The sequence below is a fragment of the Symphodus melops genome (assembly GCF_947650265.1).
Source record: "Symphodus melops genome assembly, chromosome: 3".
Classification (NCBI taxonomy): Eukaryota; Metazoa; Chordata; class Actinopteri; order Labriformes; family Labridae; genus Symphodus; species Symphodus melops.
This window is the reverse complement of record NC_136693.1, coordinates 9,831,836-9,856,939: the sequence shown is the minus strand read 5'-3', so window position 1 is coordinate 9,856,939 and position 25,104 is coordinate 9,831,836. Positions and strand designations below refer to the sequence as shown.

The window sequence follows — 25,104 nt, the reverse complement described above, 5'->3', positions numbered from 1 at the left end:
AAAGTTTGATTATCATGAAGCTTCTGCCAGCCCACTGTCAGCTTTAAATCACTCGAAGATGGGGAATGGAATTGTTTAATTAACGCATTAATCTTATTTTAATTTAAATACAGACTACTGTATAGTATTTCATTTTAAAGGGGAAGACACTGAATATCCATTTCTCTTTTGGAGGTAGTGTCATATTTAAAGCTTACTCCTGATGTTCAACTTTTTACCACTTAGCAACACAGAGAATAGAAGCACCTCAAAAAATGTCAACGTTTCCCTTTTAATGATCACCTGTTCTATTTTATCACCATTGTGTTTAGCTTAGCTCAATAGCCTCAGATTGGACTGTTCTCTACTTGTCCTACTGTTACACAATGTTGAACACATTCACATGCTAAAGTTACACTGAAGGCTTTTCACTGACATTGATGAGAAAATGGAGCTAGCTCAATGATCATGTCGTGAGAGTCATGTACCTGAATGTGAACCTCGTCTGAAACACAAGTTTACGACTGAGAAGGTCGGAAAATGAACATGTCACACTTTGAGCAACACATAAAAAGTTTATCTTGAACATAAGCACACAGCATACAAAAGCATTCTGTTTGAAAATACAATTTGACCCTATGATGTTCATACAACTGCTTTTATTTTTAAATAGGATTTTCACTGTTGGGAGAAGTCGAAACTGAAAGGCAGACTTCTCTCAGCATTGTACACACACTGGCAGTTAAAGTGAAAAATAAAAACTGAAGTTCAATATACAACACAAGATAAAAACAATAACTCGTCAAGCTCTATAATCTGGCATTCATTCATCAGAAAACTGGAAATGATCCATTACAGAGGAAAAAGAAAAACACTGGAGCCCTTTGGCATCATTCAATCACAACGCTCCTCGGACATTCTTTGTTTTTTTATTGTTTTGATTTGCTAGCACCTATAAAATCAAATTAAAAAAACAGAGTCTTTAAAACTCCGTGATACTTTGATACCCAGGAATGGCTCGCTCAGTCTGCTAATTTTCCACTTCGATGAAACGATCGCTCAAACGTCTTTTTCTCGAGTAAGCAGATGAAGTAAAGACTCACGTTACCGTTTGACTTTGGGTTAACTGAAATATGCAGGAAAAAAAAACCTCGATGAGCATAAAGGTAGTGTTCGTTTCATGTCTTCTATAAAGCATTGTACAGTCACGTTATTTACAGATTCAGTATATTACAGCGCACTCTTTTTTTTTTTACTTTCAGTAGCTTGTGTGGTGCGTTCGATGCAGTGCTCACTGTCTCTCCTTCTCGGAGAGGGCCCCTCCCCGTGTCCCTGTGCTTCTGTGACTTATTTATTTTCCTTAGATCGGTTTATGGCAGGTTTCTTTACTGTGACTGGGTGATTCTGAGGGAAGAAGGGGCCTTAGTGACAAGAATACTGATTGAAGATTAATTCAGAGTTATTCAGGGTGTCAGTCAGCTGTTTACAAGACTCCACCCGTGAATGCATAGTGTGCTTTCTGCAGCGAGAACAAGATTGAAGACGAAGCGCTACCTCTGTTTGTTACAGTACTGCACCACTGTGAAACGATTGACCTGTCTGAAGGGAAGCTGTTTTAAGTTTGGGTTTGTTATTCTTTGGAGGCACATGGTTGATTTTTAAGGCTGCAGGCAGACATGGAGTGCAGCTTCAGTCAAATCAAAATGGCTTCATGAAGTCCATTTCTGCCTGCAACAATGTGCAAGGTTTCCTTTTTCTTTTGACAGAACACAACGTTATGCCTGATGCCACGCCTCCCTGCTGGGGGTAAAACAGGGGATTCAACTTGTTATGGGAAGATAATATTGCTTAAGCCCCCAATAAACCTCCAAGTAGAAAATTCCAACGATAGGTGATGTGGGATTACTCCGTCATTTAATTGTCAAATATTAAACTTTGAGCATGGACCTTGCTCTTGGTGGACTAGATGTAAGCAATATGAACGCAGCTTTGCCAACAGGAGTCCATTTTGATCTACATTTAAGCACAGGATACCGGATTTTGAATAGACTAAAGACCAACCATTTGACACGGATTAAGATAAGGCCCTGTGTGTTCTTATGGGCTAACAAGGCTGTGATACATGGGCAGTTTTTGAGGCAATGTTGAGCAGCATTTATTCCCATATCTTTTACCCAGTAGAGGTTGTTGATTTACATCACCGTACAATTCCCTGCGAATACCGTTAGGCAGCAGTGTCATACCAGTAAAAAGACAGGGTCTTAGGCTAAGGCTCGAGCTGCTTCATGATATCAGGTCCAGCTTTATTTTTTCATTCCAAACTAAAATATCACCCCACTGTTTAAAGCTTTTATGAATATGTTGGAAATTATTCCCATTGCCTCGATGAACTACTAATGGGCCGGTTTTGGCAGACTGATTGCTGTCACTGCAGAGAGTCCAGCAGGGGGCAGGAGTGGGAGCGGATGTCGTTGTGTTTGTGGATGGCCTGGTCCAAGTCCAGGGGCCGTCCGTTAACACTGACCTCCATACAGCCACTGTAGGACGCCGACACCAGCGTGGATACCAGAGGAACATCTAAGAGAGAGAAACGACAACACAGAAGTTCACCAAGATGATCTTTGTGGGCGCTTAGTAAAACAATGACTGTGAAAGAAAGCTCTGTGTTTGCTAACAGACTCAAGTCAATAAAACTTAACACATGAAAACGGTTATCAAGTAGATTACTTTAGTGAAAAAGATAATCCTTTAATGTGGTTTTCATTCCAGTTTTGGGGGAATTCACTGCTGTTCATTGTTTGGATTCATCTTCCAGTCGCTGCAGACTTAACAGCTATGGATCATTGTCATGGTTTGATATGAGAGTCTGTGAGACACTCATGAATGTTAAAAGTTAAGGGCTTACGTTACATCTTTTTTGGAGGAGAAAGGAAAAAAAAACAACTTTGGCGAAGCGTTACAGAGATCTCTTACTTATTTACTTATCAGTACAACAGAACTGGATATCTTTTGTGGTTTTTAAAACGAGATATAAATGAGAAAAAAAAGAAAGTTCTTTGTCCTCTGTCTTGACTTAAGTGAAATGCAGAAATGTTTGACACGTAAGATAAATGTCAGACTTTTGTTTCCACTTTTAAATGTGTTTTTTTATGATCCTCAGTTTCCACACCGGTGTGTCATTAGATGTTTGTGCTCTCTTCTCCCCTTAAAGTTGCTAAGCATGGCCGTATATGTTTAAATGCATGTCCTCACCAGGTATGCCTCCTATAAAGGTGCTCGACTGTGACAGGATGTCAACAGGTACTTCGGTGCCCTCACTACGTCCAGGCTGCCTGTCGACCAGCAGCAGGGTTTGGTTGCTTGAGATAGTCACCTGGATTTCATGACTATGGCCATCACACAGGGGCGCTGGAGAGCTAGCAATGATGACATCATCGACAGATACTAGGATGAACTGAAGAGACACAAAAGGTCAGCGCTGAGCTCAAATGTACAGTGATAGCAACAGACTGCGCTTTAAGCACTCACATCTCGCCATTCTTCAGTGAGGGGATTATAGTCTGCCAGACTGATGGAGAGAGGGACTCTGTCCTGATAAACAAGTGCAAACAGAACTCCTATGGCAGAGGTCGGACGCAGGATCAACCGGACACTCAGGTTCTGTGATTCTGAAGAGACAGAACAGCAGGTCGTGAACTTTTAGACATACAGCGAAGAGGCAAGTTGTTGACGAAAAAGAACGGAAGGATGGAGGCCGACTAAGTGTAAACTAAACAAATTAAACATTGAGTACAGGAAGAAGCAAAAGAAGGCTTAGTGAAATGACCTCAAGCTCTCTTTACACAACACACACTAACACACACAAACACAAAGAGCACCATAGCTGATGTTGAATAGAGCGAAGCCTGTTCCGGGGAAATACGCTCCAGGATCCTCGGTGCTGAAGCACTGCATGTTGTCGTTGGACCGAACAGTTTCCTGTATGGATGTATCTTCACCAGTCAGCCACCTCCACTCCTTCATACAGCCGTCTAGACGTGGGTTCACCTAGGTCATACACACGGCAGTGAAATATGTGCGTACCTAAACATATCTTGTTTAGGTACACACAAGCAGGTCTAAATAAACACACCTGGTTGACGAGGCCGTCTTCTCTAAAAGGGACTCCTCCCACAGTGAGGTTAAGCTCATGCATGCCTTTCTTTAGTGTAAACAGATCACCGTTTACTGCTATCTTCATCACGGCCTCTCGGTCAATCTTAATCACCAGACTCCGGCCCTGCTCCTCCACTGAAATCTGAGACAAAAACAAAGCATTTAAGGAGCTTTCAGTCTGCTGATCAAGTTCAAAGTACAAAGACATTTTTTTTATCGTGCGGGACAGAAGCCTCCAACCTTTCTCCACTGGCCGTCATTGACAATCGGACCGCTGCTGGTGACCCTGCTGACTGAGCCGTACTTCAACTGTAACTCCAGCTTCCCGTGATGCATTGCCAGAACGATCCAGGAGCTGTTAAGGTGACCTCCAGCAAAGAAGATCACTCCCTCGGGGTCGTAGGTGCGCAAGTCGAACTCAGCTGAAAAGCTGAGAGAAAGAAGGAAAAAAGAAAGATAACAAAGCAGAAGAAAAACAGTCGAGACACAACTCAAAACTATTTTATCTGCTCTCCCTTTGGCAGTCAAACTGAAGTACTTTTCCCAACTGATGTTGGTATTATTTTTAGAACTAGCTTGAAGAAGTTCCCACAGCGACTACTTACTGTTTGGTAAAAAAAAACAAAAAAAAACCCAAAACTCTTTTTGCATTTTAGATATTGAACCCACTCATTTAAGCTCATTGGGGCTTACATTCCAAACATGGCAACACTGGGACTACAGATGTGGAAAGGTACACTTTTAACACTTTTCACACAAACAAAAGGGTCACTAAAAGTCCCGTCCTCCTTTGTAATCCTCGTTGAAAGCTTATTGGCTGAAAATGTCTATTGTTCTGAAATGTTTCATTCCAATGAAATAGATAGGTTGGCAAAGAGATGTTGCTGCCACGTCACTCTGTGGCGTAAGACTGAATGATGTTCCAGAAGAAAAGGAAAACTTCACACACATGCTGTGCTCATTAGCTGAAAATAAAGCTGTTCTACCAACCAGAAGGCAAGGCTGTAATCAGGAAACAAACATTGGGATTCCTGATGATTAAAAGTTACTAATTCTCTCACCCAGTGTGAATCTTTCGGCGGAAACGCAGCCTCACCACCGGTACGCCACTGAACATGCGACCCAGGTAGAGGGAGCGTGTGTTCTTTTTCAGAGACGGCAACATACAGGGAGTCAGAGGCTGCAAATCATACACAGAAAACAAGCAGGAGATTAAGTTTGCTTCTCCTTTCATTCAACCATTTGTGTTTTTAAGAATATCAATAAGGTGGTTTCAATAATCTCAAAACAAAAGTGAAAGCTAAACTTAGAGGAGTGCAACAGTTCAGGTGTTTCACCTTACAGCTCCTGAGGTCCTGGCTCAGCTTCATGCCCTGACGACCATCGCAGAAGCAGCGGAAACTCCCTGGAGTGTTCAGACACTCCTCTGCACACACACCTGTCACACACTCATCCACATCTGATGGGTGACAGCAGGTCGGAGAGGAAAGGCAGATGGAGAAATGAAAGTTAGAAGTGGGGTAGAAGAGAGTTTCAGAGAATTGGGAAGGTCATGAAGAGTTTGCTCGGCTGAGAAATTAAGCAAAACATAACTTACAGGGTCTGGAAAAAAAAAATAAAACATTTCTCAAGCATGTGAAAAAAAAAAAGAAAGAAATTAGACGTCTGTCTCGTCAACATATCAAGGAATGCAAACAACACTTTAGAGTCGAGTGGTGTTTGACGTTGTCTGGGTGGTATCTACAAGCTCAGTATACGACCCTACAAGGCCATGAGAAGGTTAGCTATAATAAACTTTGATTCTCAGAGGAGGGTTGCAGAGGTTATGAAAAGTCTGGTTTCCACAGCAGAGAAAAACTGTTGAAATGACTGAATTATGTGAATCTTATTACACACCGGGACAGCATTCTGCTTTGATATCACTGAGAATAAAAGTATATCCTGTTGAATGTATATTAAATAATTTCTCTTGCTATGAATTGAGTGGAAACTAAAAGATTACAGACATGTATGTAAAGCTTTCGTGTCTACATATTTCAAGGTCCACATGTTCTTGATCATTGCTCCTGGTTATAGTGTTGTGGTGTTTCCAAATCATTGCATTTTAAATGGGACATATTATACCTTTCTTTCACCTTTTCAAACCGTCCTCTGTGCTCTAAATGAAACATCTGTGCTGTGCTTTGGTCCAAATATAACATGAATCAAGCAGCAGAGGAGGTTTGTGACCCTGTAGAAACCAGTTCTCTCAGAATGCTCCGTTTTGGTGTATGTCTCTTTAAATGACCCCCCCTGAGCTATCCCAGTAGACATCACTCTGCTGAAGAAACAATAAAAATGGCGGACTTGCACAAAAGTTTTGCTCTAGGCTGGAGGTGGAGTCCATGGATGGAGATACCAGGAGAGGGGAGGGGATTTTTCTTACCAAAATCCAACTTGTGATGTCACAAGTTGAGAATATTTTGAATCGGAGCATTTTTCTCTGTGTGGTAAGACTATGGCAGACCAAAAACAAAAGGACTGGATGGATTTATTTCAAATTATGTGATCAATAAACACTTAGGTTATCCAAATAAATGTTCAAAAACACTGTGAAATTGTGTTTTTCATAATATGTTTGAGGTGAATATGAAAAGTTACACAAAAAACTTCTGTGACAGATCATCCTTGTGATTCCTGCATTTTTCAGATACTTGCACCTAGAACAATCTGTACATCCCATTTATGAGCAAACTAAGGTGCATCACAAGGTCAGTCTGTGTTTCACTCCTGAACGCTGTCCAAAGTGGCAGAGACGCTGACCTGTCACCTACTTATACAGAATTGCTCTGAATGTCTTTGCATTCCTTTCCTGACCCCACAACACAGCTGCATCAAGTCCTGCTGAGGCTGACGCTGCTCTTCACTCAGTTCTCATGATCTGATGTGAGTGTGTGTTTGTGCGCACACACACACACTCACCGACACAGCTCTTGGTTTCGTTGTCGTAGGCGTAGCCGACATCGCACAAACAGTCGAAGCTGCCCTCGTTATTTTCACAGTGAGCTGTTCCACACACACCGGGGTCCTCACACTCGTCCACGTCTGAAAAAAAAGACGAGCTGCTGTCAGCAGGGAAGGTCACAATCTGATGGAAATGTAAAAGTACCAAAAACAGTATACTCAACGCTTCAGCTGTTTTTTTGATCCTTTGTTATTATAAATGTGGAATCACTTAAACTAAAACATCATAAACCATATCCTACAACTTCTAAATTCATCCTATAGTTGACCTGTTTTTACACTGTAAGTTACATACAGCATTGTTTCCAGCACTTCAGACATTTAAAGATGTCTTTACTGTATTTTCTTTAAAGTGTTGTTTTTACGTTCGATGATTTGTAAGGGTGGACTCACACTAAGCAATTCGTACCGTGCCCAAGCATGTTTCCCCCCTTACGTCCAAATCTGTTAGACTAGTGTGAGGGCTTTGGTCCACTTCCTTGGCCCTGGCACGGTTGGAAGGAGTTTTGACGGGGTAAAGTTGCTCATGCACAAACACACAACATGTTCATGAAGTGTAATCCTAGCCTTCCGCTATAGAGACAGTGTCATGGATGTATCGGACTATGATGACAGTAAACAGTCATATTCTCTGTTGTTCTCCAGTGTGGACGCTGACTCAATCATGCTTCCCTTCTTTTTTTGTTTTCTTCATGAGTCCTCCTGTCTTGTAAACTAAGCATGCTTCACATTAAAGCCTTGCATGTATTGGATCACCACGTTATGTATGTGAGGTACAGGTTAATCCTGGAGCAGTGTGAGTGCATTCTTCGACTGACAATAATGATGTTTATTAATTATTAGTATCACAAGACAGACACCCACTGACACTGGATCACCACAAAGAACACAAACTAAGAGTGGGTACAGTGATTTCCTAATTGTTAAATTGTGGTTTAAGCTGTTAGAAGATGACCATCTATAGTTTGTGGCTTACCGTTACACATGTGGCGTCCCACCAGCGTGTAGCCTTGGCGACATGAGCAGCGGTAACTGCCCATAGTGTTGTTGCACTCGTGGTCACACCCTCCGTTTCTCTTGCTGCACTCGTCGACATCTGCAATTAAGAGGGTGGTGCGGTCAACGTGAGCACAGGGAAAATCATCATCATGGGCGGTGAACAGCATTATGTTGTTTGGCTGGCGTTGAGATTTCCAGCAGTAGTTGAAGATCCCATTTTGAAAGTCCGCGATTCTGACTAAGATCGTGGAGCGTAAAGTTGAATACTGTTCGAAAAAGGTCTCTTTAGTGTGATATGAATTATTTTTGTACTTTGCTTAATGAATCACAAATAACTGACACTTTATGTCACTGCAGTGTGAGTGTTTGGAGTGTCGACTTCCAACGGAAAAGAATCGGTCCAGGTCAGACTGAATCTCTCTTGGTTTCCTCTCACAGTCAGGTGGCAAGATGAGTCACAGTGGAAATGTGTGGAATGGAAGCTGTGCCATAAATCAGAGAAGCATGTTTCCCTCTCCCTCACAGTGCTTGTGTAAATATCGTGTGTGCTTTTTAGGTCCCGTGTAAAAAAGTAACATTTGATGCATTTCCTTTTCTTAAAAGAAAAAAAAAGGAATCCTTGGTAGTTTTACTTTTCAGATGAGATGCAAGCAGTTCCTCACATCAATAAACAGCAACAAGCTTTGACCTCTACAAGAGAAACACAAATTCTCGTACATGCAGTTCATATTGACCTGACACTCCATTGACAGCAGCAGCAGTTAGATACTAAATAGAAGTACAAAAAGTGGACTTGTATGGGATCAAATAGAAAAGGTGTAAGGACAAAAACATGGGGGAAAAAGCAATTCTATGACTAATGATTGTGATGGGAAGTTGGAGCTTTCTATCAGTGGCTGGGATGGGAAGTAGCAAGGTCAGAGAAACTAGAAAATCTATTCACAGAAGCTGACACTGAGTGACGGTGCAGAAAGACTCATCCTCTGCTGAGCTCTCTAGCATTCTGTACAAGTTCATTTCAGTCTTTTCTTAGAGATGACAGTACCTTCCTCACAAGTGGCTCCGGTCCAGCCTGTAAAACAATGACAAAGGAAGTCGCCCTTTTTGTCCTCGCAGCGCACCGTACCTCTGGGATTACAGGGAGAGGGAGAGCACTGATCTGGAATATCTTGTAGTGTGGGAAAGAAATGAAGACAGAAAGACAAAGTAGAGTTAATATTGATAAAAACTGAGTCAGTCGAGCTGATGAATACAGTAAGTGTAACTGTAAACCGATACGAGACGCCGGAAGGGCATCTCCAGTGCTCTGTATGTCAGGAGTTCAATATAAATAGACAAACGCTGGCTCAGCTTTTCTGTCAGAGATGCCCTAATTCCATCTATGCACGCCTACCTGTCCTCTAACTCACAGACAAACAAGATCAAGTGTAAAATTGAATTCTCTGTTCATGGTTGCTCAGCCAATTTCTCCCTTTAAAAAAAAAAATACAAAAAAATCCATGAACTTTCACTGCAGGCTTGAGCACATGTGAAAATCTTTTCTCTCCCCACAAAGTTTCCTTTTTCCAGCAGACAAGTCTGGACATGTTTGCTGGAGCTGAGAGAGAGAGAGAAAGCGAGAGAGAAAAGGACCATGTCAGGAGACAAATGAGGGAAACAGCAGAGAGATAAGCTCACACCACAAACAAAGAGCCATTTGCTTTCTACTGAGCAGATGAACTGCTTCATTTAGGTTCATTTTATATATATATATATATATATATATATATATATATATATATATATAGTAACCTTTTTTCACAGTATCACTTAGAGCTTTGGCATATCTCCATTGAAATAATTATTGCACTTATCAATACAATTTCACCACCCAAGGAAACTAAATAGAATCGTCAATTACCGTCATTTCCAATAGCTAGTGAACACTTCCAAGGAGCAATACATGGACAATTGAAAATAAAAAGTTTCCAGGAAAATGCAGGTCCCAGATTTGCAAAAGAGATTCATCAAGTTTGAGTAGAGATGTAAAGATTCACTCAACTCACGATTCACAAAACTGAGCTCACGATACGATTCTTTCACGATCGATTTTGAGGTAATCGGGAGTTGATTGGAGCTTCTCCTTGTGCTGTCGATTACATGCTGCATCATGTTGGTTGTGCTACTTGTGCAGTTCTGTCTCGTTGCAATATTTGCACGAGGTTTTTGTCTCGTCTGTTATCTTCTCAACTCTTTCATTTTCTGTCTTGGGAAGCAAAAATGCTTCAACTGCCATGATAACGCCTGCTGACGCTCACCATGTTACTGATCATTATTTTCCCCTTGTGCTTAGTGGTGCTTAAATAACTTGCTTTCTGATCGATAACGCCTTCATATGAACGTGAGTAGAGAGGGCTCGGAGGTGTGCCGCTGGAGGAGAGCAGAGGCTTCAGAAGAAGTGTAGTCAGTAGTCAGTCTTTGTTTAGTGCTCAACAGCGACATCTACTGGATCTAAAAGTTTCACGTTCCTTTAATCTCGAGACAACTGGACTAAAATAGAATGATGGTGCATTAGCTGGTGAAATGTTCTTCAATAAACTTTTATTACTTTTAGTCAGTTTATTATTTAATCATCTCCAAATATAAGACACACGTCTGTATTAACACTATATAATGTGAATGATTCCTTTTCACAGCAATGTCATCAAGTCCTTGTTATCCACTTTAGCTAATACTTTAACAGTGTCAGTGGATTCAAAAGTTCTCAACATGCCAGTAATGCTTTTCATCCATTTTGGTGAAAAGTACAGACTGAGAAAAGGACAAGTAATGTACTTTGAGAAGAAAAATGAGGATCAAGTTGCCCAAAGCTCCTTGCATGAGCAGGGACTATGAACAAGCTGGCCAAAAGCGATAGCCTCGTTTTTTTCCCCTCTGCCTGACATTTTATTGGTCCCTCAACAGCACATCAAATTTTCATTACGTTTAATAAATCACACCTCGCGGGCTTCAGCCAAGAATTATCTAGATAGGCTCTGTAAGGTTTACAGAGCAGCAACTATTGAAGTCATATCAGGTGTATGTTACAGGATGACTGAATGTGTTTTTAATGTCTCTACTGTTTAGTAGAATGGAGACTAAAGAAGGGAAACAGGCAGGAGGGAAAGAAAAATCCTCCTGATCAGCTTTATTTATGTGCAAATATGAAGATAATAGCTTAACTAAACCTCTATACTTATCATATTTCATGTTAGTAAGGCTGTCTGAATAGAATGTGTGGTATTTCATGATCTGCATCAAAAGCAGTACAGGGGACAGATGGGCAGAGATTCAAGCGAGTGATAAGAGAGAGAGCTGGTGAAACAGATAGTGTGCTGACAGATGAAAAGTGGGTAAAAAAAAAAAAAAAAAAGAGCTGCCGTGCCACAATGCTGCAGCTGAGTCACGGAAACCCCCCCTTGAGGTACCTCGGCCAATAGCAGTAAAGCCGGGTTGCTCCTTGTATCCTGATGCAGCAGAATTGCTGTGCTCCACTCACGTCAGACTATTCTGCAACGTCACGAAGGAGCTGCTGCAGTCACCCAGCGAGAGTGCAAGTGAGCTAGTATGTGACGACTGAAGGGGTGTGTCACTCATTCACCAATGTGCAGCATTGCTTCAGCAGAGTGCTGCATTGTTACTCATAGGTACCTGGGCTAACGTACATATCTACTACACTTACTCGACTTTAAAGTCACAGGTTGGGTGTGTCACGCTGCAAAATCTGACTCGGAGAAGACAAAGATCTTCACCATCCTTCCTTTGCACTTTAGTGAAGCAGAGCAGTGATACTGCAGTGCAGTGCTGCCTCTCTCTCCCTCTCTTTATGCAATAACAGTTAGACTTTCAAATGCAATGGACACATCTTAAATGAGTCACCACGGAAAGTGTAAAGTATCCTTACTGTGGACACATGTAATCAGATCCTGCTTCTTCTTTTCAGCATCTCCAAACTTTTCCACACAGGCTAGACAGAAAGAAAATAAAACAGACATGACATGTAAGATAATGTAAACACGTAATCTGTCATCTGGCTGTTTAAGGCTGAAATGATAACTTACCTAAATACTTTGGATAGAAGTAGTCCTAAATCAGGGTGATCCAAGGAAACAGAGAGGGATGAAGTTACAAAGTCAAACTAACAAAGAATCCAAACAGGGCAAGATCACTGAAATCAATATGATGACAAAAATCTACCATAAACTCTTGCTCTTGCTTTTTATGGTCATGGGAATTAAAGGCAACTTATAAACAATCATTCATTTGACCTCAGATATTTAACGTGTGTGTGTGTGTGTGTGCGCCCAGAAAGAGATTACAATACGATTACTCTAATCTCTGTGTTTGTGCTTTCTGTAATGGGTGTTGCCCCTTTTGCCAAAGGCTTCCTGAGAATTCTCTGCATTCCTGGTCGTAGCAGCATCCCTCCCACCTCACAGCAGCAGCAATCCTCTACATGTGGGTCAAAATGTTGGGAGTTTTGGCTCCGGAGGCACAGACAATGCAGTAGAAGCCACGTGCAGCAGGATGAGTTGAAAGGTGGAATTAGTTTGGCTCTATTGATAAACATGACCCTCGACTAACAGTCCGCTATGAAACGTCTTTATCAGCTATCTGTCTGACTTAAAAAGGTTACCAAACAAGTGGATGGACCGAGAAGATGGTGCGATTGCGTGCCTTTCTATCACAAGTATCCAGGGACGCCCCACTCTTCATCTCTCTCTCTCTCTCTCTCTCTCTCTCTCTGCAGAGCCAGGGAGCCGCAGAAGGAGGAAATGCAGAGTCAGAGAAGAGTCCTTTCGGAATGAATAATGCAGCCATGAATGAGGCGGCAGCTTTGTGGCACGGCATGGAATAAAAATACGGCCTCACAAAGTCAATACTGCTTGTGGTGTGCATCCAGCTGAGTCAAACCCAACTGGAGGGGACATCACCTGACACCACCTTCTCCTCTGAAGTCTGAACCCAGCTCAACGTCACTTTAATCCTGCCTCCCACAGCTGTCGTGAAGCCTCTTCATTTGGCTAATCTTACAAGTGATCACTGAGTCATTGACTGCCTCCGTTTCTACGACGATTCCAAACACTACAACTTCTAGAGTGACAGAAATTGTGAAAGAGAACAACATTACAGAAAAATTAACAACAACAGATTATTGATTGAAATGCCATTCTAAATAAAGCGGCATAAATGACTAAATGAAAAAAAATAAAAAAATAAACACTATATGTCAGGGTGTGTTTGTTGCCGATAACTTGCTGCGCAAGATTCAACAGTCTCCACATAGAAGTCTACTGACAGACTTACAAGGCTACAGTGCCCACTCAGGCAATGAATGAACACTCTTGACCACACGGTGCACGTTTTCTGACACACTACATTATTTATACCTCAAGTGCTTTTTTTTTCTTCTTCATGTTCAGCACATGTAGTGTGTTTGCAATAGGCTTAAATGTATTGACAGTACGGATGCAAAGGTTAATCTGCACGTTCATGAATGTAGTCTGGACTCTAATCAGCGTTAAATATTCCCACACACACACACACACACACACACAGTTTCAGTTTGTTTGTTGGAAATCACTAAATAGAAAAGGTGGGTGAGAGCATGAAGGCTGATTAGTGACGTTATGTGCACTGCTGTGTATAAGGCAACACGTAACTCACCACATGTTCATTTTCTAACGGGAAAACTGCTAATCACCTCTCAAAGAGTCCAATCAGATCACATGTATATTTAACACATACACACTTACAGGAATACAGATGTCCAATATAGACATGGACAGAAGATATCTGGGTATTTCATATCTTTGAAAGGAACTTAAGTCAAGCAATGGTTCAGCTGATGGAACAAAACTACAACTACTGGAACCTAGTGAAGCCAAAAAAGCCAACCATCTTTTATAAAGTTTTGTATCATGAAAAGCAAGCGTGTCTGTACTTCAACTGAACTGTATTAACTTAAGATTAGTCATAATGATTCAAAGTCTGTCACTGTAAGAAAACAATGAAACAGGCCAAGTCTATGACATGAGAGTATTACTGAAGCTGTCAACATGCTGGACTTATTGGAGCATGCATACTCAGCAGGCCAGACAGTGAATCATTAGTCCACTGTTACATTACAGTCATCAATCTGCAGTCAATATGGACATGATGTAAACAACACACTATGCAGCTTTAGATTTATGACAAAACACTGTGAAAATAAGAAATATTTGGATAGTTAAGACGCGTTTTGTAGTAGCCTACTGCAGCAGAGGAAGGTGTGGTGCTGTGTTTAGAAATGGAGAAACCTGCACACAACCAGGGCTAAAAAAAAGTGCAACCTCTATGTTTGATTTGGTGCCACAGTATCCACTATATACTCACCGTCTCTGGGTCGTTTTCAAAGACTTCTCTGGCCTCCTCTTTGGTGCACTTTTCTTCAACACACTCCCTCTCCAAGTGCCCTTGCTTCGTCTCCTCGAAAACTTGATTTGCTCTCCGCTGTCTGCTCAGAAACTGGTTTGCCTCTTGGGGAGACAGTGAAACTAAAATACACCCCCCCCCCCAAAAAAAACACACGAATTAAAACACAAGAGCCAGAAAAGGTAAAAACAAGTCACTATTAAGCAATAGCTGAGCTCCTAGAAAACAAAAACATTCAGCACGGTTGCGAAACATCAGCCGTTTCAAAAGGTTAATGACGTTGTGGCATGCATCATCACCGACCTAAAACCAAATGTCAAAGGGGACTTAGCGAGCTAAGCTAGCCACCTAGCATGTAACTGTTTACTTACTGCAGTCGGACCAGCGGACAAGCAGCAGGATTAGCAGGGCTGCTGATGAAAGGGACTTTGTCGGGGTCAACCGCATTGTTTAACCGCTGTGTCTGCGCCAAGCTTAAGAAACTTTCTCCGATACCCCCCCTTCTTTTCGGTCTCCCCCCAAAACCTTCAATGTCACTGCTGTTTGCACCAAGTCGAGGCTAACGTTACAGCGAAACAGTGCAGGTATTTCTCAGGTACTTCTGAAGGTGGTCCGTTTACGCTTTTTTAAATCTAAAATCACTGCGGCGGTCCGTCTCGTGCTGAAAGTGTCGTGTCTTATCCCCGCATAGTGTTCACCACTCGGGCATAGTCAGCGCTCGTTATCCTTTTTCTCCCCGCAATTCAGCTCGTCCCCATTGCGGTATGCAATTTATTTTTGACCCCTCTCTCGCTTGTGTCTCTGTCCGGACTGTAGTCTCCACTCTGCGGAGAGATAGACTGCACGCCTCTGCTGCTTCAGGAGGGGGAGTAGCCCTGAGGAGTGCAGGCAGGAGTTTGAAACGATGCAGCCCTCCTCAGATACCTCTCCTTCATCCCTTCCCTCCTCCAATGTGAGCGCGTGCGCGCGCGTGTGTAGCAATTAACACAAGTAAGAGGAAAGCTTAAATTAAAGCTCAGTACGCGATGGGCTTTTTACAGCATGGGTGGTAAATTGCAGCAATAGACTACTAAAATTTGACCAAGTGCTTTTACCCAAGTACGATATTGTAGTAGGCTACAAGTCTAATCTTGAACTCTCTGAGTCAAGTTTATTTCCTGGGGAAGGGGATTAGGGCCGCTGACAAAAACATCTTGAAACTCTGACTTTGTTTTTTTTTTTTAAATCTGATTTTAATCTTAGATTATGTCCACAAAATGGACATAATCCTCTTTCATAAATGTCCTGCATCAACAATCATACTTACCATATTTAGGTCTTGAATTTATAGGCCTACTGGAAAATACATATAAGGTAGTAAGAGAATGACTATGTTCAAAAAAAGTTCAAGCAGTTTACCTCAAACTTTATATAAGCGCTTTTATGTTTAACTCCTCGAAATTTGAGATCAGACTATTTCTATTTAAGATTTCTTTTGGGCCAGTTTTCCCATAGTAACCCACAAAAATATAACTTCATGTAGGGCTTAATTTTATTATTATTATTTTTAATCTTTACATGTTTAAGTGTAGCCTACCTAAGTGCTCTTAGTTGTCAACAACATTGTTATAGTGATGCCAATGACTAAAACAGTATCTCAGTCAAAACACATCCATGACAGCAACTCTTTCAGTGTTTACACAATGTGGGTTATAAAAATGCATGACCATAGTTCATAGTTCATAGATTGTGATTGATGTATTCTAATGTAAAGTTTTTTTTTTTTAATAATAAGTATTGAGTTGTAAAAGTCTGTTCTGTTAATAACTAATTCTTCGGAAACAAAGCTTCTTACTCAACATTGGTGGTGAAATCAGAGCTTAATCAAATTACAAAATCTTCCAAGTAGTTTTTCTTTCTGTTTTGTTTGTCATGATTTGACCTAACATCTGTTTTAATGGTTCCACTTGCTTTCCCCTCTGTATTCCCATTTGAGTTTCGAGGCCAGGAGGCTAAAGTGTATCACATGTTCAAATATTGCATTTTTTTACGAGACAAAATGGCAGGCCAACTTGAAAACATTGAGGAACTCTTCAATTATAGACATTGTTATGTTTGAAAGTTTTCAGCATGTGTCTAATGTAAGAAACCACATAGTCTAAAGTGGCATATTGGATCATGGTGTTGTCCTGCTGCTATCCATTGCTACTAAAACCTCTAAATGACTGAGGGATACTTCTTTGATGTTAGAGGCAAACACACCTCTTGTTTAACAGTTTGTTGTATGATAAAGGTCTTAGGGCACATGCAGCACTGTAGAGATTACAGTACAAAAGCAGAAACCTCATTTTCGAAACCTCAAGGAAGAAATTCAGGCAGATGAATGCAATGATGACATGTAACGCTAGCCATGAAGGTTGCTCTGACAATTTTTATGAAAAACAAACATAACAAAGACAACAGTGAACAACTAGATTTAAGTTATATATAAGGATGGCTTACATACGGTCTTGTCCCATTCTGAACATGGAACTAGAAGGAGAACACTGAAGAAAAACGAGTTTTAAAAAAATCAGCAATGATGCAAGATGTTTTCATCTGTTGACAAGAATAGTGTGTTACTACTAGGACCAGAAAACGATACAGCACGTTTTAAAAATGTTTCTCAGACAAGACAATACCCAAGGCACACTGAGCTCGAATAACGTATCACGTGATAATCAAATAAACAGATCTGGATCCTGCGCTTTAGCTTTCTTGCTAATCAACAGACAAACACAACAAACAGGATTTAAAGATAGTACCATGATTCAGCCACAGGGATGAAGATGCAGGTGGTCCCAAAGCCTGGTCAACAGTGACCGTTTGTTTACTTTTTTCTACACAAACATAAATCATCTCTCACTCAAAACAGCGAAATGTGTGCTCCAGAGCTCAGCTCCTTTTAAAAGTTTCCTACAAAGCAATTATTTCATTGCAACAAGGTGTTACAACGACGTCACGGAACCATCCAGCTTTTGACTAGCTCACTGGCAAGTCAGCTGTCGTTGTGCTTCTCTAGTGAAAGAAGAGACTTGCTCCCAGGGCAGGAAAAATAATACTGTACGGGTAAAAGCATGTCACACTTTAAAACGGAACCATCACAGAGAGTCAACAAAAACGACTGTAAAAATCTATCTCTATCTCTTCTTCTGGTCATTTCTTTCTCATCCCCATCCTGGCTGCTGTTGGATGCTGCCTCTTGTGACGTCTTTTTTGATGGCTTGTTAATTAGGGTCACTTTCTGTGCGGATTTGCAGCCTTGGGGTTACTCTCAGGGGCAGAAACAGGAGGACAGGAATGGGACTTAATGCTGTTATGTTTGCTGAGAGCCTCGTCGAAGTCCAGCTGCTGGCCGCTGATAGTGATGTCCATGCAGCCATGGTAAAACGCTGACACAGGGGTGGCAGGTAACGGCACATTGTCTGTAGAGTGAGCCAGAGAGAAAGAGGTTACTTTTTCTTTTTTAATACCAAGGTTACTAGAGGCAACACAAAGAAAACAAAGTGACTTTTTTAAAAACAGGTAAAATACAAAAGACTTTTGTAGAGATTATGATCACAGCGGGATGTTGTCAATAGGGCTTTCAGGAAATATCGCTGAAACTTTTGTATGGATTGTCGGAAAGTTGAGTTTAGAAGGCTGTGTCTTCCCATAGGATGAGTTGTCAGCCCTCATGCATCAATCTAGCACCCTCATCTGGTCAAAAATGTATATTGTAGGGTCACTGGAATAGCTCAGTTGGTAGAGTCGGTGCCCAATTTACGCATGCTGAGGGTTTGAATTTAGTCTGTGGAACTTTGCTGGCAGACATCCCCACCCCATATTCCTGTCTCTATCCATTATCTTATCTATCTAAAATTAAGACTCTTCCAACATCTCTTAATTCCAACATGCTCCTGCAACTAACCTGGTACTCCTCCTATATATGTACTGATGGGGTTCTGCATGGTGCTGTTCAGGCGCTCCAGTGCCTTCTGCAGGCCATCAGAATTAACGTAGGTCACGGTGGACGAGTTGGCCGAGATCTGGATGTCTGTAGGAGTCACATTCAGCTGCACTGTCAGCCGATCAGGGTAACACAGCATGAGTGAGTCCAGTGTGGCAACCAAGTCACCATCTAGGAACACTTGCAGGTTCTGGAGCGGGGATGTCAACAACATCACATACTTTAATTGTGCCTGTTTGAACTTGAATTTATGCAAGACAAAATGAAATGAATGAACTTACAGCTTCTTCTTCACCCTGCGTTACGACAGCCACCGACAGGGGGACTGTGTTGTTTTGGACCAGAGCAAAGAGGACGCCTGTGCTGCTGGATGGGCGTATGTTCATCTTTATATCCACATTCCAGCTCCCAGAATCCCCTGATTACAGCACAAATACACAAACACAAATACATTTCTTCTATCAGGGTAAAGAGAAGGTCTTTGCCGTGTTGACCAGAATGGCGGTGGCTTTTGGTGTACTTTGCCTAAATCACATCTAAAGAAACATTCCTTTAAACTACACTTGTGCTGCTCTTAATGAACACATAAAAAAGACCTGTATGGAAAACCCACCATAGCCAACTAGGGCCTTTATTTCTGGAATTTGATGTCTCATTTTGTCCATGACCCCCCCCCCCCATTAGCTGATAACAGCAATAAATGCTGTATTTTAAACATGCACAGAACTGCATATAGTCTTGCAGCACTGTTACTATAGCTACTCAATGCTCATGAAATGAGAGAGGAATCAATTACAGAGGAGATGTTTCCCCGTGCTTATGTATCCAGTATAACTTACTCACTGTAGTCATTGTTGAAGTGTGCCAGTCCTGCCCCAGAAAAGAAAGAACCTCGCTCCACATAAACAAAGCAGTGTTTACTCTTCCTCTCCTGGATGACCTCTTTTACCCCAGATGCCCCCTGGTTCATTAAGTTCCAGCCCCGGATGCAGCCATCGAGGCGGGGGTTGATCTAATGAAAGGATGGAGACAAAAAAAAAACACTGGATTGGATCTGGTCTAAATCAGTTTAATTATATGATTCTCATTCATCTGCTACATTTGATCACATGAACAGAAAAGCTATGTTTGATTGGATTAGATGAGTGTGCATGCTTACAGGTTTGATGAGGTTATCTGTGCGGTTTGGCAGACCAGCGATGTACACCTTGGTTTCTAGTTTGCCATTCACTGAAGTAAAGAGACTCTCAGGGCTGTTGATGCTCATCACTGCTTCCTTACTAATCTTCACACTGATGCTGCTCTCCAGTTCATCCACAGAGATCTGAAAGTATGTTACATATGCAGTATTAATCTGTGTCTTTCCCACTGTACCACAACACAATTCACTTTCCATCAGTTCAGTTTATGGACGAGCTTTTCAGTTAGTTATAGATAACAAGCTGTGTGTGTCAATATTGGACTCATGCTTCTTCTTACCACATGCCACTGTCCATCATTGATAAATTTCCCACCGCTGGTCACTTTGAATGTGTGCTGGTTTTTGAACTGGACTTCAATTCGACCTCCTCTCAGTCCAAGCATGAACCAAGAGTTCTGGGATGACTCTGCGTAGAGGACAACTCCCTCTGGGTCAAACGTGCGAAAGTCAAACTCTGCTGCAAACCTGAGAGCCAGAAACAAAATGACAGATGTTGAATATTACATGTTATGTGCTGCATTGACAATAAAATAAACCAACATGGAAGTTACAGTTTCCTTTTGTACCTCACTAAATGCAATAGGATTAGTATAACTGCTGGATTTTTGCTGACATTAAGAACTGCAGGCACCAAAAGGCCAATACTTAAACACATTTTGTTCAGAATGATCATCATCACATACAAAGAACTTTTTTTTAAGATTGTTAAAAAACAGAGTGATGATGAAGCTTTAATTAAGGTTGTGCCACAAAACATTAAAATCTCACAAGTTAGCTGAACGTTATTTTGAAGAAATCGATTTGATCGGCGTATTCAGACAGACAAAGGGCTCACTGATTTCTCGGTTGAAGGACTTTTTCCTGCAGAACTCCACCACATGTTTGTTTGTTTTAGCAAAAAATACAAACTCACATAGACCTCTCATTAACTTATATATTTACTGACGTGGATTGTTCCACTTCCTAATAAATGACAGAAGTGAAAATGTATGTTCAGTCTTTTTCGTTTTGAAGTTTTTTGGAAGAGAAAGAAGCTGCAGTAAGATTTTCATTTATTTCCCCTTTATTTATACTGTAGCTGTAGAGTGTGTGTTCTCACTTAGTGTTTTCTGGCAGACGGAAACGCAGATAGATGACAGGAAGGCCAGCGAACTGTTCCCCCAGGTAGAGCATCTCTGAGTGTGTGTAGTCGTACAACTGCACACACTCAGGGATTCTTTCACAGTATCGCTTATCCTCTCCCAAACGAAGACCCTTGCGACCATCGCAGTGGCACTCATAGCTGCCCGCGGTGTTGAAGCACGTCCCATCGCACACATCAAACTCGCACTCGTCTACATCTGCAACAACAGGGAAAACATATTCAAGCACAGTCAATCGAGATACATCGTCTCAGTGAAGTAATTTTAAATTTTAAAATATGTTTTCCATCGATCACCGTTGCAGGTCTTGGAAGTGAAGTTATATTTGAACCCTGAGGGACACCGGCAGTCATACATGCCCGGTGTATTGACACATTCAGCAGGTTGTGCACAGATACTCGGGTACAAGAGGCATTCATTGACATCTGAAAAAAACAGTCAAAGGAAAAACATGGTTGAATTGTCTAGTGAGAATATTGATATGATCTGTGTCAGTCCTCAATGATTAAATAACATAGGCATTTCAACTAAATGGGGTAAAACTAAAAATGCAATCGAAATGATTGAAAGGGACAAAAAAAGTCATAAGATCTGGTTCCTTTTGATGAGCTCTTACCCTGCCAAAGAACATTTAAAAAATGATAAGCAAATGGACTGGGCTGATTCATTCTGATGTTTGTTAAGACTTTGTCCTCAACACTCAACTCGTAGATAAACACTGAGAGAACTGCCCACACACAATTTCACGGATCCAAGCATCTACTCGCTATGAGCCGGTTCACTCTGCTCTGTCATAATAGAGACGTGAGACTGGAAGTCCGTCAACAGCATAAAGGACGGACTGTCTTTTCATTCAGTAAAATCTTTTCCCGTTTTGTTTCTCAAGAGTTCACCTCAGGTCAGCTTTAGAAATAACAAATGCTTCAGCCCCTGAGGACAACAGCTGGGTTTTAAAGTGCACAGGGTTCCTTCGGTCCATATGGAGAAATATAAAGGAAGTTATAACAAAGAATAATGCACTGTATAGAAATGTGTTTACGCAGCTGCCTTAGCCCTGTATGTCCCTGTTCTATTGGGACATCATGTATTCACATACTGTGGGATGTAAGCCATTACTTCACACGCACAACGAGAGAGAAGACCAAGCTGTCCCCTTCTGTCTTTCAGTGGTACTCAAATGAAGTAATTTATTTATAGCAGTAAAGACTATGAAGACTTTAACATTATCGTCATAATCTTACCCACACAGTTGATCTTCTCATTGATGAAGTAGCCCTCTTCACACATGCAGTGGAAACTGCCAGGGAAATTTTTACATTTTTGGTTACATCCAGCTGGAAATTCAGGATCTGAACACTCGTCGATGTCTGCCCAGAAATGAAAACATATCAGCAGTCAATACAGCCACTTAAGAGGGTTACATTCATTAGTTGTTTGGTTTAATTCATTCAAAAAATCTAAATGTATACAGGATGTAAGACATGAGCCACTGAGTACTTTTTTTAATTTCACAATTGATGTTTCAAAACTCACCATCTTCACAGCGTGCGCCTTTCCAGCCAGGCTTACACACACATGTGAAGGAGGCCTGGCCATCCAAGCAGCGCTCCGAGCCCTCCTTATAGCATGGAAATGGTGTGCACTGGTTGCTAATTTCTGCACATACACACACAAACAACATCAAAGCCTGAATTAAAGCATAACACATGTGTAGCTAACCTTTGCATACCTTAAAATAATAACATAAAATGCAGACTTTTTTTTTTCTCCACCAAAAAGTCCCTCACCTGTCACACAGGTGCGAAGGTCTGATGGGATGGCAGAATCTGTGTTCTGACTTGGTATGCCAACACGGTGTGAACCCAGACATGCTGCAACAACAAAGAAGTTGGAAAAAGGAAAGGTCGTACTACAAGATATAGAACAGGCAAAAATACAATCTGCTAACTTACCAACATATTTGGGATAGAAGTACTCCTAAAAAAGACCAAAGAGACGAAAGAACAGGCTTTATTCATATTTGACAATAAGAAAAATAGGGTACAAACAGATGAGATCATGCAGCGAGGGAAATTACAGCCAGCTGTTTTTGAAAATAATTGTAACTCCAGTCAAACATCTGGATAGGTCCAGATGTTATCCAGAGATCAGCTCAGCTTTACCGTCTCGGGCTGGTTCTCAAAGATCTCCCTGGCCTCCTCCTTGTTGCACAGCTCCTCGATGCACTCCCTCTCCAGGTTGCCCTTCTTGCTCTCCTCAAACAGTGAGTTTGCTCTCTTGTGCCGGCTCAGGAACTGGGAGGCTGTGCTCTGGCTCAGGACTAGGACAGACAGATACATACTGTAAATCACACACTCATCCAAATGCATTAATTACTTTTCCCATTTTGAGTGAGGTTTGCATGTTTGCAACTACAACTACCAGGGCCCCTTTGTTACTTATGCAGTTTACTATCTTAGTGTTTCCTCTCACATATGTGATTAATATAAGCAGGCATAGGCAGCTACAATATAATAGCACATGACAGATCCCAGCAGGAATTCCAGTCCTCTGTTTCACATGACAGATGGCTGCTGAAGCTGCTGCATGCATGGACAAAGTGGACAATTACTATGAGTTGGCCTGAAAAAAAGGTCATTGCGAAACGGTTATTTCCCAGAAATGACCCCTTGTGGTCGCAACAAGCAGCTTCATATTAACCACGGTGTCGAGAGGAGTTGTGACCTCTCACACTATCTGCTCTGTGTTAAAAGTCCTGTACCCGTTCATATTCACGTTGAGAGCTGCTCTCAATCTACTGACTACAAATTGTCTGTAACAGGCCATTCCGTGAATTACTTCACTACGTAGGGTTCAAAGTGTAAACCGCACGCACCAAACACTTGCATACTTACATCGATAAGCATCGACGAGCGTCACAAGAAACAGCAGACAAGCCAAGGATTCCCCAAGTACCCGCTTCTTTCTCCACATAGTCGGGCCGTTCTTCCTGCTAGGCCACGGGTTGGCTCTGAGTTACAGCTGGCTTGCTACGTACAAGTCCGTTAGAAGGGGGAGAAAAACTTTATTCTTCCCGAAAGTGTTTTCGTAGGGAGAGGAGGAGTGGCGGGGGCCGCCAGGAGAGCAGATCCAGAGGGGAGTGAGGGGGAGGCAGCTAGGGAGCGCTGCTGACACTGCCATTGTTTGCTTACACGCCAACTTGTTGATGCTCTGGCTGAACTGATGCAGAAAATAGGGTTTTCTAAATACAATACACGACAGAAGGTTTGGAGCACAAAGGATTACTGGGAGTGTCAGACACACATGCGCGCGCGCGCAACCACAATACTAAATGAAAGTGACGAACAAGAAATGCCAAGGTTTCAAACTGGCACAGGTATGACACTCAGCCAACAGTAAAACAATATTTTTAATAATAAACTGCCCTCAAAGTTCACAGTTTTACTTCTAGAGAAGTAGAGCTGTTGTAGATACTGAATATCAACGTTATGTCTGCTGAAGGTTATGAAGACAACAGCATGACATCTATAATGTTTCCGGCATATTACGTCACAAACAGACAGGCGATCAATACAACGTCAACACAGAGCACAGGGCTAAGGAAATGTAGCCTATCAGTGTGCTTCAATTTATAAGATGATGGTTTGAGAGGAGAATGAGGGGATACAAAATACAGATGGCATTAGGGAGGGTCATAGGAATAGGACAGCTTACTATTTTTAATTGAAGTGCAAAAACTGTATCTGGCTATAATTCTTTGCGTTTTGAATAATACATTTACTACAGTTTTGTGTAACCATAAAACCAGAGACAATAAAAATATTAATATGATAAAAAAAAAAGATCAGTATCAGTATTGGTATCGGTAGGCCTATCTTGATCAGATCTAAACTGAATAAAAGTGGATTTGGGCATCCTTCATATCAGCTACTGTCAATATGCTGTTATAGCCTGCGTAATATCAGAAGGCTACTATTGGAAGGTATTTTGTCAAAAACAGGAGACTTGGTTGGAAATATTGGCTGTTTTTTAATATTGGCTGTAACTGTATTATTTCTCATGGGAAGATAAACGGACATAGTAGTCAGTCATCCTCCTCATCAACCTTATGATGGTATTGTGTGCAATGTAAAGGTAGAATGAACTGTTCAACAAATGAGATGAACACCAGCTGTTGCATTAATATTGGTTTCATTTAGTTATCCAGGAGAAAAAACACATCACAT

At 41.5% G+C, this 25,104-nt stretch overlaps 2 protein-coding genes across 2 annotated transcripts; both read right to left on the bottom strand.

The window, feature by feature from the left end:
- Positions 1-534: 534 nt before the first annotated feature.
- Positions 535-15,539, bottom strand: gas6 (growth arrest-specific 6). The gene is made up of 15 exons (XM_079340304.1): positions 14,940-15,539; positions 14,530-14,690; positions 12,216-12,240; positions 12,059-12,121; positions 9,182-9,304; positions 8,114-8,233; positions 7,096-7,218; positions 5,472-5,593; positions 5,196-5,314; positions 4,375-4,564; positions 4,112-4,276; positions 3,858-4,026; positions 3,508-3,647; positions 3,232-3,433; positions 535-2,556 (listed from the first exon to the last, which is right to left on the bottom strand). The coding sequence occupies exons 1-15, from the start codon at positions 15,013-15,015 to the stop codon at positions 2,405-2,407; spliced, it is 1,950 nt and encodes a 649-aa protein (XP_079196430.1). The 5' UTR covers positions 15,016-15,539; the 3' UTR covers positions 535-2,404.
- A 1,419-nt stretch (positions 15,540-16,958) lies between these two features.
- pros1 (protein S) lies at positions 16,959-24,114 on the bottom strand. Its single transcript, XM_079339360.1, has 14 exons — positions 23,773-24,114; positions 23,041-23,198; positions 22,831-22,855; positions 22,666-22,749; positions 22,412-22,534; positions 22,120-22,245; positions 21,175-21,303; positions 20,836-21,076; positions 20,015-20,201; positions 19,695-19,859; positions 19,379-19,547; positions 18,817-18,953; positions 18,497-18,725; positions 16,959-18,011 (listed from the first exon to the last, which is right to left on the bottom strand). The coding sequence occupies exons 1-14, from the start codon at positions 23,849-23,851 to the stop codon at positions 17,824-17,826; spliced, it is 2,040 nt and encodes a 679-aa protein (XP_079195486.1). The 5' UTR covers positions 23,852-24,114; the 3' UTR covers positions 16,959-17,823.
- Between the last annotated feature and the right edge of the window lie 990 nt (positions 24,115-25,104).